The 16,514-nt window shown below is 41.5% G+C and overlaps 1 protein-coding gene across 4 annotated transcripts in view; it reads left to right on the forward strand.

The window, feature by feature from the left end:
• The window catches only part of plekhs1 (pleckstrin homology domain containing S1), a 44,445-nt gene extending 28,890 nt beyond the window's left edge, over positions 1-15,555 (forward strand). For all 4 annotated transcript variants that reach the window (XM_033033910.1, XM_033033912.1, XM_033033911.1 and 1 more), the window contains exons 11-16: positions 504-584; positions 3,529-3,633; positions 6,241-6,339; positions 9,384-9,507; positions 13,084-13,175; positions 14,312-15,555. In XM_033033910.1, coding sequence (XP_032889801.1) covers positions 504-584; positions 3,529-3,633; positions 6,241-6,339; positions 9,384-9,507; positions 13,084-13,140 — 466 coding nt within the window. In that variant the 3' untranslated portion in view covers positions 13,141-13,175; positions 14,312-15,555. The remainder of the gene's footprint in view (positions 1-503; positions 585-3,528; positions 3,634-6,240; positions 6,340-9,383; positions 9,508-13,083; positions 13,176-14,311) is intronic.
• The last annotated feature ends 959 nt before the right edge of the window (positions 15,556-16,514 follow it).

Below are 16,514 nucleotides of genomic sequence, written 5' to 3' on the forward strand. Positions count from 1 at the left end.
CCATCAGGTTTACTCAGCAATTCCATCATGGCTAATCTATCTTTTCCTCTCAAACCCATTATCTTGTCTTCTCCCCGTAATTCCTGACACCCTTACTAATCAAGAATCAGTTAATGTCCGCCTTAAAATTATCTATTGACTTGGCCTCCACAGCTATTGACTTGGCCTCCACAGATTCACCACCCACTGACTAAGTAAATTCATCCTCATCTCCTTTCTAAAGACATTTTCGTTTATTCTGAGGCTATGGCATTGGTCCTAGACTCTCCTAGTAGAAACATCCTTTTCACATTTACTCTCGCCAGGCCTTTCAATATTTGGTAAGTTTCAAAGAGGTTACCCCATATCCTTCTAAATTCCAACGAGTGAAGACTGACTAAAAGTATGTTAGAAATAAGTATTCGTACCTTGAATTCCATATTGCATTTTACTCATTTAAAAAAAAACTAAAAATGGAAAATTATGTCTTTGGTAATTTAATCTTTTCCCTTTTTTTATGGCAGTAAAGAGTGTGGTGGTTCAGCTTCATCAATCGACTGTTCTGCATCTTCTGAGCATTTACCTGAAGACAATAATATGGCAAAGTATGTACTTCTAGCATAAATATGCGAGAATTTAGCACCAACCTTAAGCTTCAGTTTATCTTTGATGTCAAAGTACTAAGTACACCTTGCCTGTTCTCCATTCTACTCCTTCTGCTAGTCATATGCAATCTTAATACTTCCAAAACCTAGTAAATATTTAGCTGCGATAAAAGGTGCCATTTAGTCAGTTTTCACTCTGCTCAGATGAGCAACTCGGTTTAGTGGAGAATTGCCAATCTGGCTTCAGTTTAGTTTCAGGCCGATAGGAAAAATATTTCAGACAACATTTTTTAAGTGAAAATGCATTTGAAAAGCAAAGAACAAAGGGCAGCTATTATTACATTTTGCATATAGTGGATGGATCTCAGGATAAAGCTATCTAATTCTGCTAAATTGTCTTGCTAGCTTTACAACAATTTTAGTGTATCATAGAAACATAGAAAATAGGTGCAGGAGTAGGCCATTCGGCCCTTCGAGCCTGCACCGCTATTCAATATGATCATGGCTGATCATCCAACTCAGTATCCTGTACCTGCCTTCTCTCCATACCCCCTGATCCCTTTAGCCACAAGGGCCACATCTAACTCCCTCTTAAATGTAGCCAATGAACTGGCCTCAACTACTTTCTGTGGCAGAGAATTCCAGAGATTCACCACTCTCTGTGTGAAAAATGGTTTTCTCATCTCGGTCCTAAAAGTTTTCCCCCTTATCCTTAAACTGTGACCCCTTGTTCTGGACTTCCCCAACATCGGGAACAATCTTCCTGCATCTAGCCTGTCCAACCCCTTAAGAATTTTGTAAGTTTCTATAAGATCCCCCCTCAATCTTCTAAATTCTAGCGAGTACAAGCCGAGTCTATCCAGTCTTTCTTCATATGAAAGTCCTGACATCCCATGAATCAGTCTGTTGAACCTTCTCTGTACTCCCTCTACGGCAAGAATGTCTTTCCTCAGATTAGGAGACCAAAACTGAAAAAAAAGCATGAAATGAACTTTAAACTTTGAGATCAAAATTCCAGATGTTGTTTTTTTCCTTGACGAAGCTGCCACACCCTCAATTCACCTGAGTTGGATGACTAATAGAACCATGTAATAATGCTATTCTTTGCAAATGATAAGATATGCTTTTCAGTGGAAATTCTGATGTGATGACATTTTTCCACTTACATTCCAGGGAGTGGTAGTGTGGATCTGAACCACCTGATCAGCCTTTAAATAACATTCAATCAGATACAGGCTATGGAGCTGAGCTCCATTTGTCATCTGTCCACCCCTGTAGTGACATAACATTGAACTTTATATTTCCATGTTTTGTCAATTTCTTGAAACCAAACACTGCAGATACTGAAAATGTAAGCATTTCAGAGATGGAACGAGCTGCCAGGGGAGGTAGTTGAGGCGTACGAGAACAGCATTTAAAATGGGCAGCACAGTGGCACAGCTGGTAGAGACCCGAGTTTGATCGTGTTCACGGGTGCTGCTGTGTGGAGTTTGTACGTTCTCCCTGTGATGCATGGGTGCCCTGTTTTTCACCCACATCCCAAAGACGTGCGGGTTTGTCGGTTAATTGGCCCTGTGTAAATTGTCCCCCGCATGCAGTGAGTGTGCATGGATAATATAGAACTAGTGTAAACGGGAGATCGATGGTCGGCGTGGACTTAGTGGGCCGAAGGGCCTGTTTCCAAGCTGCATAACTAAACTAAAAAATAGACACTTGGACAGGTACATGGATAGGAAAGGTTTGGCAGATATGGCCCAAATGCGGGTATTGGGGACTTACTTTGGATGAGGCATCTTGTTTGGCATGGAGGAGTTGGGGTGAGGGGCCGGTCGCCATGCTGTATGACTCTATGATTTTATCTGAAACCAAGGCCGAAACTGACAGAATTACTCAACAGATCAGGCAGCATCTGCGGAGAAAATAAATAGAATCAGCATTTCAGGTTAATGGTTTTATCAGAACAGGCGAAGGCTTATTGAATTGAAACACTGACACTGTTAATTTCTTCACAGATGCTGAGTGTCTCTGGGATTTTCTATTTTTGTTTCACATTTTATTGTTTTTTCCATTGCACTGACACACACCCATCTACATTTATAACCCAAGAATTTGCAGTGAGCAGCAAAACAAATGCGTTCATTGGCAATTGAAAGGAACCAGATCCCCAGACATCTGTTTATCTCAATGTGGCGGTGACTTCTTTTATCCAGTGCGTGTTGCTGTCAGGCATATTTCAAAGGTCCCTCTGGCACCCAACAATTGTGATGACAGCCAGTCCACCAATGAACTCTCATATCCACCGCATTAAGAAGCAAGAAGCGCAATTTTAATTTCACTCATTTTAAACATTACGGGGCACTTAATAAAGACTGAAATGCAATGGGGGCGGCACAATCGCACAGTTTCTGCCTCACAGCCCCAGAGACCCGGGTTTGATCTTGACCATGGGTACTGTCTGTACGGAGTTTGTATGTTCTCCCTGTGACTGTATAGGTTTTCTCTGGGTGCTCCAGTTTCCTCCCACATTCCAAAGACGTGCAGATTTATAAGTTAATTGGCTTCTATAAATTGCCCCCCTGGAGTGTAGGATGTGAAACTGGGATAACATAGAACTAGTGTATGTGTGATCGTTGGTCAGTATGGAATCGGTGGGCCGAAGGGTCTGTTTACACACTGAATCTCTAAACTCAACTATTAGTATATGGTTGATGTAAAATGTAGAATAACATAACTAATTATCTTTACATTTTATATGTTTGGCTAAAGATCCCTTATTTTGAAATATTTGCGTGAAGGGATTCTAATGTACATTTAATGTACCTTAAATTAATCTGTAGGATAATTTATTAAGTAGTAATCCAGGTTTGCATGCCAATAAAAACTTCTTGATGAACATAGGGCTGTTTGATGAACATAGGGCTGATGCACAGTTTTCTTTCTGTAGGAGTGACATTAATCCAGATGTTTCCACCACTGAAAATCGGGCACCGCGTGAAGAATCAAACAAAGGAAGTACAATTAATATGGAGTCATTGAAAACAGTGCTTGGGTAAGAAAGAATTCTTCTCTTCTGCGCAGACATAACCTTTTTCAATAAGATGTCGTAACATCATTTCTTGATTTTAATTTTCTCTACATGGAAAATGTTGGATAAAGATAATTTAATATGAGGTTGGTCTCTTTAGTCCCACTGCCTTTCCGCCCAATCATAACCCGCTTCTTTTAACCTGCAAGAAGAACACTTGGAAGTAGATTTGTACTTTAAATCTGTAACATAGGCATTCCATTTAAAAAAAAATGCAATGCCTGAACTATCAGCAGCATCCCGATTGAGGCTAGGGTCGCCCACAATACTTTACACGACTTCCCACTAATAGCAAAGCTTATTTGCAATAATTTGGTGTTTATCGTCAGAAGGTCCAATCGGGAGAGTGGTGAGAAGATTGGGACTCTCTTACCCTAAGCATCAATGCTGTGCCTTCTTGATCACATCTAGAACTCCCCCTGAATGCTTCCAGACCCCCATCACAATTCCCAACTATCTCCAGGGAACTATTCCCATTGCTTCATCACCTGCAATCATCAAGTGCCAATTTATTTTTCCCACTGCAGCAAAAAAAACTGCTGGAGAAACTCAGCGGGTCAAGCTGTATCTATGCGGGGAAAATAATTGTTGACATTTTGGCTCATGGGCAATTCCTTTGCAGGATCCAAGTTAGCTTAGAGTCATACAAAGTGGAGACAGGCCCCATAATTCATAATTTATCTATTATATTAATTGCCCTGAGATACTTTTACTTATTCAAAAATTAATAGTCAAATAGTTTTCTATTTTCAACATGCTCTTTGCAGCAAAAATTTCAATTGCCAGATTATTTAGTTTTGGAGTTTGTGCCAATTTGTATCTCGGTTAAGTGTAAAATAAATCCATCAAAGTAGCATGTTTACTCTGATAGCCAGGCTTGTGTGTGTGAAATCATGGTCTTCGTGGATGTTTCTAAAACTTCAATAAGATTCTTCACTTTGGACCAAGTACTTTATTATAAGCCGTCAGTTTTGTGTCTTATAGAACCCTTTGCGTCAAACATCAAAAGGGATATTTATAAAAGCCCTATAAAAGAGCACAGTTCCCACTAATGCTCAATTGATACAAAGTTTTAAAATGTCTCCTGTGATCTGTGGAACTGCTTTCTTCGTAGTTCCACTAAAAATCGGCTGCCTGATAATAATGAAGCCCAAGGTATGTTGAAGTAGGATGAGCAGAGCTGCATTTTGCCCGGGTCAAGGGTTTCTTTGAACCCAGCAGTAGTTCAGCAATATCAGAATCAGAACCAGAATCGCAATCTGAATCAGAATAAATGTATTGGCCGAGTATGTATACCTACAAGGAATTTGACTTGGTACTTTACTCGTACCATATCTACCATATTACAACATATTTTAGCTATATTCTAACTGAGCTTGATGCTCAGTTAGAAATTGGTAAGTATGATGTTGTGGGAATTACAGAAGCATGGCTGCAAGAGGATTCAAATAATCACCATTATTTAAATAATGCATACCCATGCAGCCAAACGACAGCCTTCTCACCAGTCGTGTTTAGTGTTGTTCTCATTAGCCGAGTACAATGTAGATAATCATTGAGTGGAAGACCAATTCCTGACAGCATAGGGACACACAAGGAACCACAGATGCCGGAATTGAGTCTGAAGAAATGGTCCTGCCCCAAAATGTTGACTACCAATCTGAAGAATGATTCCAACTCCAAATATCTCCTGTCTATCCCTTCCACAGATGCTGCCTGACTCGCTTAGTTATTCCTGCACTTTATGTTCTTGATAGTATATGGCATTTTGTACATCACTCACCACAGTTACTAAAGGGATTGTAACAATAATCTCCACAGTGAAAATAGGTTGCACATTGGTACAGGGAAATAAGTAGTTGGAGCATGAGAATGATGGGATCACTCCCCAAGAAGCTAACATGGACACAAAAGATAAACTGGCCTCCTGTATTGTAAATTTGAGCCCTTGGACTGGATTGAATCTGATTAGCAGCGACACTAGTGGGAAAAAAATACAGGCTGATACTTGTTGCTCCTTAACTCTTAGGCAGGTTGTAGAGACCCCAACCTTCAGCTATTGGTGGAAATAGGAATACACTTCAATTTTTTAAAGCAGATTCATAGCCTTATGAAATATAAAATAACTGCAGATGCTGGTTTATACCAAAGATAGATACAAAATGCTGGAGTAATTCAGCAGGTCAGGGAGCATCTCTGGAGAACATGGACAGGTGGCGTTTCGTGTTGGGACCCTTCTTCAGACTGATGGTAGTGGAGAGAGTGGGGGAAGAAACTGGTTGTGAAGGGGGAAATAAAAAGACAAATCGGGGCCGGCAACAGATGATCTCAGGCAAGGTGGTTCCCTGATAGGCTGCCTGTTGACTAGGAACAGGTGTGAGCCCAAGAAGGATCCAAAGTTATGAACTGTGGAACTAGTTGAATGTCCTTTAGTGGAGGAAGGGTGGGAAAGAGAGGGGGAGAGAGCATTGTAGCTTTATGATGTAGTGTCAGGTCAACATGACACTGACTTTTTTTGATGTTGCTTGTACTAAATTGTTCTCAGAATTTATACATCTGTTTATTTTTCAGTGAAGATACAAAAGGCATCAAGTTGGAAAAAAAGGATATTACAGTTTTCCGAGATGACTTCAAAAACCTTGAACTTGAGGAATTAAATGACAAAGTATTAGTAAGTAGCTTTTGACCTTTTCTTCCAAAATGTTTTAAAATATATATGTTTTAAAACAACTTAAATATTAGATGATAAAAGTGTTCCTTCTATGTGATTGGTAAATATTTCATATAACGTTGTTAAGAACGTAGAAGAGTACAGTAAAGCACAGGATCAGGCCATTTGGCCCACAATGTTGGTGCCAAACATGATGTTGATCAGTTATCAAATTTTAAAGTATAGGAATACTTTATTGTCACATGTGGCTAGAAACGGTGAAATTATTTGCTTGCGTACCCTATGTACACAAATACCAGCCACCTACAGCGCTGACAAAGTTACAAAGAACGCCAGATCCCCATTGTCCTTTGTTCCCCCCCCATTGTTCTCCCCCCACATCTTTCACGGCGTTTCCTCCATGCCGGGTCCCCCATTGTTCTTCCCCTCCCCCCCCCCTCACAGTGGTCCTCCACGCTCTCACCGGCCATTGACCACTGGTCGACCCGGGAGGGATTGCCACCGCCGTGAGGCTTCACCACCGCCGAGGCCCCATTGTCACGAGGCTTCACCACCGCCGAGGGAGGTCTCACCCCATTTCACGCCTCCATGGTGCCGACCTGAGCCCCAGCCGTGGGCTCCTTCGGCTGCTCCGCCGACCCGGACTCTGCGAGGCCGCAGCTGGTCCCCGACCAATTAAGTCTGCACTGACCAGCAATCCCTGCACACTAAATATGTACTTGTATAAGGGTCCTGACCCGTAACGTCACTTACCTATTTTCTCCAGATTTGCTGCCTGACCTGCTGAGTTACTCTGGCATTTTGAGTCTATCTTTAGTATAAACCAGCTGTAGCGGCAGATTTTTATATCGTTCAAGAGATTACTCCCTCTAGCCGCTAAATGGACTACATGGTTAAGGGGAATGTCTTTGTACACATGCAAGCTCTCCGTCGGGGAACTTCAGAGCTTCATCACAGATAAATCTTCAAAACACAGTCGTTTGATGAATAAATTCTTTATTGTTGATGAAAAACAATAAGGTACATCCAAACTTCTTCCAACTCGTACACTATAATCTTCATCGAACTCCAGCTTATCTCATTGAACGTTAGAAAACTCCTCGTGTCTCCGTTACACTTCGCATGGTCAAAGGGTGAACCTTCCCCATGCTCGTCCAAAACTAAACTGAAAACTAAGCTTCTGCACAAGAAACTTAGTTCCAAACACACCCTAAAATACCTCATAAATCCCACCCACAATATAATGAGCAGTCTAAAATTTAAAGACACATGCTATAGTTAATGACACACAAACAAGCCAAATGGCCACTACACCAGCATCAGCAGTTCCTTCTTATCATATATTGCATTTATTCAGTTGAAACAAATGTTTGAATAGTCAATGTTGCTCCAAAAAGAGAATAATTCCGTATGTCAGTGGAACATGGAATAAAGCAGTGGAGAGATCTGGATGGCATTAGTGACACAAGGAACTGCAGATGCTGATTTAAAAAAGACACAAAGTGTTGGGGTAATTCAACGGGTCAGGCAGCATCTCTGAAGAACATGGATGTGTCATTTGGGTCAGGACCCTTCTTTGAGTCTTGACCCGAAATGTCACCTTTCCATGTTCTCCAGAAATGCTGCCTGACTCACTGAGTTACTCCAGTCATTGGTGTGTATTGTTTTTTTGAGCAGAACTGACTAAATGACAGCCTGTGCTTTTTGTTATTATGTGCAGTGGTTTGTTGCCACTTGGGGCACCGACACAGTGCATGGAATATTGCTTTGTGCATGTTACAAAAATTGTTACCACGTGCTTACATTAGCAGATTTCAAGTACTGTATAAATTCCGTGTCAACAATGAGAAAAAAGTTGAGTTTCTTTTTAAAGCAAATAATGGCACCTATGAATTACTTACATTGGTAATGTGCATGTCAACCTCGATCCAAAGTGACAACCAAAAATTAAAGGTAATTCAGACCATCACTGAGTTCTGATGTACAATACGATGCTTAGAAAACAATAAATCAGGAAGTAAAGGGCCTGTCCCATGAGCATGCGACTGCATGCGGCAAGCGCGACCTAACGTGGTCGCCTGAGCCGTACGGCCTCGCGGGGCCGGTCCCACTTCGATCGCCGGAGCCATATGGAGTTGTGCGGAGCTGGTCCCGACATCGCACGGGGTTCCGAAAAACTGACACTGTCCAAAAATCCCGCACGGCAACGGCCTGCCGGCCCGCAGCCACATTGAGGCCGTACGTACCGCCTCGATGGGCGTGCGCAGCGTCTCAATGCCGTACACAGCGCCTTGACGCCGTACGCAGCGCTTGACGCCGTAAGTCACGCGCAAACTTCCTGCGGACTTCGCTCGAACTTTACGTCAAATCGTACGAGATCACTCGACCTCCGCGCGGCCCCCGTTTCCGGTTTGGTCGCGCTCGATGCATGCAGCCGCATGCTGGTGGGACCGGCCCTGTACGGGGATCACTCTACCTCCGCGCGGCCCCCGCTTCCGGTTTGGTCGCGCTTGCCGCATGCAGTCGCATGCTCGTGGGACAGGCCCTTAAGAGTCATGGACTGCAAAATAAATTGCATGATTTTACATCCATTAAAGATAAATGACTAGAAATTCCAGCTCTTTTCTTTTATAGTTTCCTGTGTGCATTCTACCCAACCAAATGCTTGTCTCCAGGACAAATAGACTCGCACCTAATGGCATCAACACAAAACCAGCTTGAAAGAGGGCTCAGCGAAATGAGGAATAATGGTAGACACAAAATGCTAGAGTAACTCAGCGGGACAGGCAGCATCTCTGGATAGAAGGAATGGGTGACGTTTCGGGTCGAGATCCTTCTTCAGACATCTGAAGAAGGGTCTCGACCCGAAATGTCACCCATTTCTTTTCTTTTCTCTGCTGAGTTACTCCAGCATTTTATGTCTATCTTTGGTTTAAACCAGCATCTGCACTTCCGTCCTACAACATGAGGAATTATGGTGCCACCTTGTGGCCTACTTCACTACCTCCCAGAATGTACTAAAGTTCTTCCCTTGTGTTGACAGTGTGATTCATTCGGATGAGAAGTGTGCTTTCCGTGCTGATGATCAGATCGTGGCAATCAACAAGCTTCAGATTTATCGTGTGGAGGAAGTGGACATGTTAATAAACCGGTCAATGGAAGAGGAGGTACGTCACATTCCATTTGTATTAAATAATGACAGCTCTTAAGTTGAACAGCACGTTGGTAAAAATGAAATTTTGAAGAATACAAGAATCACAATACCACCACCTTACCACCAACACCAGCCACACTTGTCTGATCCCATTGTATGTTGTCCCATCCCTTTGCAGTATGTTGTTGGTGATAGTGGAGCACACTGTGAGTACACACATACCCTAGGTTGCTACAGACTGCACCGTTAGAGGACAGTTTGGGTGAAAGCTGGAAATTATAACCTCTGCCCCTAGAAAACAGTCAGTAGAATCCACTTGGTCCTTTGTTTGGGAAAGAGAATTACCTCCAACCTATGTGTGGGATCTGAGGAAGGGTCTCAACCCAAAATGTCACATTCCTTTTCTCCAAAGATGCTGCCTGACCCTCTGAGTTACTCCAGCATTTTGTGTCCAACCTATCTTGATCTTCAGGGATCTAGGACAATTCCCAGGGCTAGGCTGCCAAGGCAGTCTACACTCACACTAACAAGACCTTCAGTGAGCCTCCTCACAGCACATACAGAGTCGGAAGAAGCCCCAACCGTAAGCTTGGTTCTGTCACTGGCAGAGGAAAGTTCTGCCACATTAGGCTGGAGACTGATGTCTCCAAGTCTTGGCCTATTTTCTAAATTTTTCACCGAAATATGCCAGAGTGAGGGCGGAAGTGCACTGAATGATCCAAAGAATCCTGGCCTCATGCGTTGTGATCCTGCAATTGCTACAGTAAAGGGACTGTCCCACTTGGCGATTTTTTTTCGGCGATTGCCGGCGTCGATTCATGGTCGCCAAAAGATTTTGAACACTTCAAAATCCAGCGGCGACAACAAGAGTGTTGCAACACTTGAAAAAACACCCCAGGTCACACTTCATCACACCATGTCACCGCCGCATCATGCCAAATCACGCCGTGAATTTTTCGGCGACCTGATACGTCAGACAATGATGCTGGCAGCTGCCGAAAAAATCACCAAGTGGGACAGGCCCTTAAGTCCCGTCAGTCTCCAAGAGATTGTGGCACAGTATAATTGATGTGTGCATTCAGTCTTCCTCATGTGATAAGCTACCAGAGTCCACTGCTGAGAAGCTGGCAAGTATTTTTACACAACGAGAGGCCATTCGGAAACCAGTCCTTCCACATCCTTCTCTCACAACTTTTAAACAGATTAAAAAAAAACAATGGTCTTAATTTAAATAACCATCTGGCACCTGAGGAACAAATTGAAGACATAATTCCTGGCCATTATCAGCTGCTAGTTTAATAGCACAAGGAACAATGTGTCTCTCCAAAGTCATTGAGAAACAGGTAAGTAGTCTGCAAGAAATTGCAGAGAATTGTCAATGCAGCCCAGACCATCGCACAAGCCATCCTCCCTTTTATTCTGAAGTCTGAAGAAGGGTTTCGGCCCGAAACGTCGCCTATTTCCTTCGCTCCATAGATGCTGCTGCACCCGCTGAGTTTCCCCAGCAATTTTGTGTACCTCCCTTTTATTTACTTCATTTACACTTTATGCTGCCTCGGCAAGGTCTCCAGCATAATCAAGGGCGAATAGCACCTTGATTACTCCCCCTTCTCCCCGCTCCCATCAGGCAAGAGGTTAGGGTCAGTTATCAGGCAACTGAATCATCCTTTCAACTATATAGAGTGTGGTCCTGAGCTATTATCTACCTCACTGGAGACCCTCAGACTATCTTTAATCGAACTTTACTGGACTTTACTTTGCACTAAACGTTAGTCCCTACATCTTGTATATGTACACTGTGGATTGCTCAATTATAATCATCTGTAATCATTCCGCTGACTGGTTATCATGCAACAAAAAGCTTTTCACTGTACTTCCGTACATATGACAATAAACTAAACTAAACTACGAAAAGGGCACTTGTCTTTTCTAACCTCAAAGCATGCAGTTTCCTACTGCTCCATCTCAGAATCCAGCTTTCTCTGCAAATGACGTGTGTACTGCATAATCAATTTCCCTATAAAATCTTACTTTGGTTAAAAATATTTTATTCCTTAATGCATGCCTAGGATTACCAGCAGCTTTCGAATGTGTTAGTTCATGTCAGCCCATATTGGATTTTAAAATAGTATTGATGCGACTGTTACTGAATGGGAATGGTCAACATGCCACAAGCAATGTTTGCGCCAAGTATCTACTAGATACCCCCATCGTAAACAAGGTGTCAAAGGGACGTGAACAGAAATTAGTGCTATTCATGGCAGTCACCACACCACTGGGCACCAGTCCATTCTGGCCCAAAGGCCAAGTTCTCATTAGGGATTTGTAGCCTAGCCTCAATCCAGAAACTCGTGAATATCTCAGTACAGTACCAAGGGAATTAAACCACGACCCCAGATGTCCTCTTAACGGATGTAAAAGGTGCCATGTTACTATTTAAAAAAATTAAGTTTTTGCAGTTTCCTGGTGAACATATTATTCAATGAACATCACCAAATATGGATGGTTGGTTGGCTGGTTGGTAGGTAGGGTGGTAGGTAGGTAGGTATGTATGTGGGTAGGTAGATCCAACACGGAAACAGGCCCAGTGCCCCATAGAGTCCATGCCAATCATCAATCACCCCCATTCACACTAGATCTATGTTATCCAACTCTCAAATCCACTCTACACACTAGGGGAAATTTATGGCGGCCACAACCTACAAACGTGCATGTCTTTGAAATGTGGGAGAAAACCGGAGCACCATGAGGAAACCTTCACATTCACAAGGAGAGCGTGCAAACTTCACACTGACAGTGCCTGAGGTCAGGATCGAACCCGGATCTCTGGCACTGTGAGGCAGCATCTCTGGCAGCTGCTGGACATTATATCATAACTGCCTGCGGGAACTGGCTGTGCATTATTTTGACAGCACATTAGACAGGAGGAGTGGAAACAAACTTGAGACGTCAATCTATATTTCGCTTGTACTTTAAAAATAATTTCACAGACATGTGGATGAAAACTATATGCCACAGCAGCAAAGGAGGGAAATTGAGTAATCGAAACATTACCACAAAAGTGGAAGCCTGAGGAAAAAATTGAGGGAGGTTTATCAACGGATTTCCAAAGATTAAACTATAATCAAAAGAAAGGAGGGATGTGGGTTCTCCATCAAGACTGGAGGTGGAAGATTAGAATGAGGCTAGATGACTGTTAGGTCGGGTCGGAGGGAGATCCATGCAATCTCATGCTACCTGCTCCATGGTCGGATAGTTGACGACTAAACCGTCTCTTCCACCTGGTTTGCCCGGTGAGGAGGGGGCTGTGGACCCCCAGCAGGACCAAAAACAAGACCTGTCAAAGGGCGGATGAGCCCCTAGCGAGCCTATGGCCATCCACACTTCAGTAGAAGTGGCGATCACTGTCGTACATAGCATTGTGAGGCACCGTGCCTGCTGATGTTTTCAACGATGATGATAGATGACTAAAGTATGAAGCAAGTGAATTAAAATGACCTTCAAAGATCTTGCATCATGCTTATTTACATGCTGGCAAGTGTGTTGGAATATACTTCTGGAAGCTAAAGGAATTAATTCTCGCCCCCAGGTGCTGGCCACCATAATGCGACAGCTCGAAACTCCAAAAGCACGAAGTCACCAGTGATTATACGGAATAGCTATGAAAAGAACTAGTAAAATGTAAGTGCTTTTTTTCTTCTTAGACAGTGGAAATGTCCTGGTTGATCTATATTATGCAGTAAACTGCTGTATTACAGGATTAGTTAATTTGTTTAGCTACAACGGATGAAGTCTCACAGCTGTTGATTCCCATTCACCAAACAGTGGAAGCTTTAGACTTTAGAGATACAGTGCGGACACAGGCTATTAGGCCCCCCCCCCCCTCGGTCAACTCTGACCAGCGATCATCCCATTCACTGGCACTATCCTATACACGAGGGTCAAATTTACAATTTTACTGAAGCCAATTAATCTACAAATGTGTGTGTCTTTGGAGTGTGGGAGGAAACCGGGGCACCTGTAGAAAACCCACGCGGTCACAGGGGAAATGTACAAACTCCATATAAACAGCAGTAGTTCGGTAGTCAGGATCGCACTCGTGTCTCTGGTGATGTAAGGCAGCGACTCTACCGCTGCGCCACAATGCCACTCGACAATGCAGAATAGACTGTACACTTCTGAGATTGAAATTTCCCTTTGATTGCTAAAGCTTAATACACATGCAAGTATAGGCTGCCAGTTATGCACAGTGGTTCTATTTTATGCCAATAGAAGCAAATGTATAGAAAATAAGTTAAATGGGTAAGACTGGATGAGAATAATCTTGAATTCTTATTTCAAATAAAATAATGAAGGTCCATGTTTGGGGCAGGATTCTTTAGTTTTAGAGATATAGCCTTGAAAAAAAAACCCTTTGGCCCACCATTAATCACTAGTTCACACTAGGGACAATTCTACAGAAGTCAATTAACCCACAAATCTGAACTTCTTTGGATTTGCGGAAGGAAACTGGAGCAGTCGAAGAAAACCAACGTGGTCACCAACCTGAACATACAAACTCCTTACAGACAGTACACGTAGTCAGGATCAAACCCGGGTCTCTGGCACTGTAAGGCAGCAACTCTACCACTGTGCTGCCCTAGATTCTTGAGAAAGCAAATAATAGGTAATGATAAACAAATATCATCAAGCTGAAGAGAAAGTTTACAAATCCCTGAAAACGGTTTGCATATTGAATGTAATTATATGAACCATTGTGAAAACCTGTTTAAAGAAAGTTATGCTAATTAATTGTATTTTGTTTCTTTGTGCACAAGGTTGTAATTTTCAGAGAACCATCAACAAACTATTCACTGTCATCAAAACCAACGCAGATGATGTTGAGTCATCCAGCAACCATCCATCATTATTTATTTTACTGCTATGCACTTCTGGATCTTGTAGATCACTGTCAATGAATGCTGAAAAAAATCTTTGCCATGCTTATCTATGGAAACCTTCATGCTGTCTTAGTTCATTGACACCCATCATAGGTTCACTATCCTGATTATATTAAATATTCTGGGTAATTCCCCTCTTTTTTTCACTCTGATACAAATACTAAGATTAAATGTAAAGCAATCTTTCCTTATATTGTATGATCATCACTAATTTATAGGCAGTTACACTGCAGTGTCTTAATTAATGATCTACTGATTTCAAATAGAACATGCAATTTACTAAAAAAAGTACGATAATCACTCAAGTACTCACCAGTTGGTGAGGATTAAGCACTGACATATAAAGTGTACAATTTCTGGGGTATATTTTTGTTGCAGTTTATAGCATTTACTTTAATGGAACAAAAAAAATGTGTTTATATCTCCTATCAAAATGTGCCTTTCATTTGTAAGACACTTAACGTCACTATAAACATGCACTTGATGTTTAACCTTTTTACCTTTCCCCCTGTATTGCGAAATGGTAATTATTCCTTGTAAAATGTGCAGTTAATTGTCACAATCCTTCATGAATGCTTTCACATGGTTCAGATAACGAAATAATTTGATTTTGTATTGAAATGTTGTACAGAATTGAATCATTAATTGCTGCCCCTCATCTGTCCCGAGATGATTCAAACCTGATGCTGTTTGCTCCATTCGGCAAAAAAATAATAATGTGCATCTTGATGCTATCAAATCGCTCTGTGCCCAGACTCAAAATTTAACAGATTAATAAGCAGCCAAGCATATTGGTTAACTATCAAATCGTTAATTTGGAATTCTGCTGTTTTCGGAGTCCTTGTGTCACCATGCTGTTAATTGGCACTTTGGTTCAGTACCAGAGCAATCATTGCACAAATGAAAAGCTGAACCATCCGACACCTCACGTTGGTATTAAACGTTCCCATGGTAATTTTAGAAGATAATCTGGACAATGCGTGTTCCTTACGCAACATTACTCCAACAAAATTATCTGGCCATAATTTTGCTACAAAATACATAACCCTTCTATTCACACACTAAGCACAGTGTCGCACAAATAATTACAGTACAAAATAACTCACTTGTTGTGAAATGCTTTGGGATATTTTTAGGTCATGAAAGATATTGTATTATTTTCATTCAGTTACAATGTAGTTCCCAGTTACTACATTTCAAAGGAAATTCCCCAAAGTACAAATGCTAAAGAATGGCACAAAACCTATAGCACTTGTAAACAATTATAATCGTCTTCCATAAGTCACTTCACAGAGGTTCAGTTGGTCTAAGATGTAGCTATTGTAATAATGTATTATACGTGTAAATGTTGAAATTTAGGCATTCATTCAATGAAAGTGTAAAGCATAGATTTTATATGCACATTAATAACTTGAAACTACGGTTTGTCATGTTTAATATGCTTTCTATTGATAAATGAATCAAGCATTATGTATATTTCCATGAAAGATATTCTTTTTTATAAGAAAGAAAATGTAACAAACGCCTGTATATGGCGCCTTTTAAAGAATTATGTCTGATCATTCAGAACTCAATTATAGTTCAATGATCAGTTGAGATATCAATCAAATGTTTCAAACTTTAATGGCAATTGCTATCTAACCTTCCTACATTTGAACTGCAATATAATGGTTACTCATTGAAATATGTTCCATGACATCTATTTGAGTACATGGTTGGCTAAATTTATACTTTATGCCATTTCCTGCCTTGAAATGATATAACTGAACACCAATATCATGGAAAACAATGAACAAGATGTCAAAGTTATAGCAAAGAAAATATGTATTTTACAGGACAGATTGTGGCTGAAGTAATGTGAAGGAGAATGCCTAATACGTATATCCTTCCTCCAATCATGAAATATTTAATTTGGTGCAGAGACTAAAACACCCTCCAGCAGGCAGAAGTAGGACTTAAAAGTTTAAAACTGGTGTTAGTTGGGCTGTTGTCTCATTTATGTTCATTTATCATTTTTGTTTCCCGGAAATCTTTATATATCGGCCCGATTAATGTGTCTAAAGAACTCAAAGTGCCTTAA

The sequence above is a fragment of the Amblyraja radiata genome, chromosome 15 (assembly GCF_010909765.2).
Source record: "Amblyraja radiata isolate CabotCenter1 chromosome 15, sAmbRad1.1.pri, whole genome shotgun sequence".
Lineage (NCBI taxonomy): Eukaryota > Metazoa > Chordata > Chondrichthyes > Rajiformes > Rajidae > Amblyraja > Amblyraja radiata.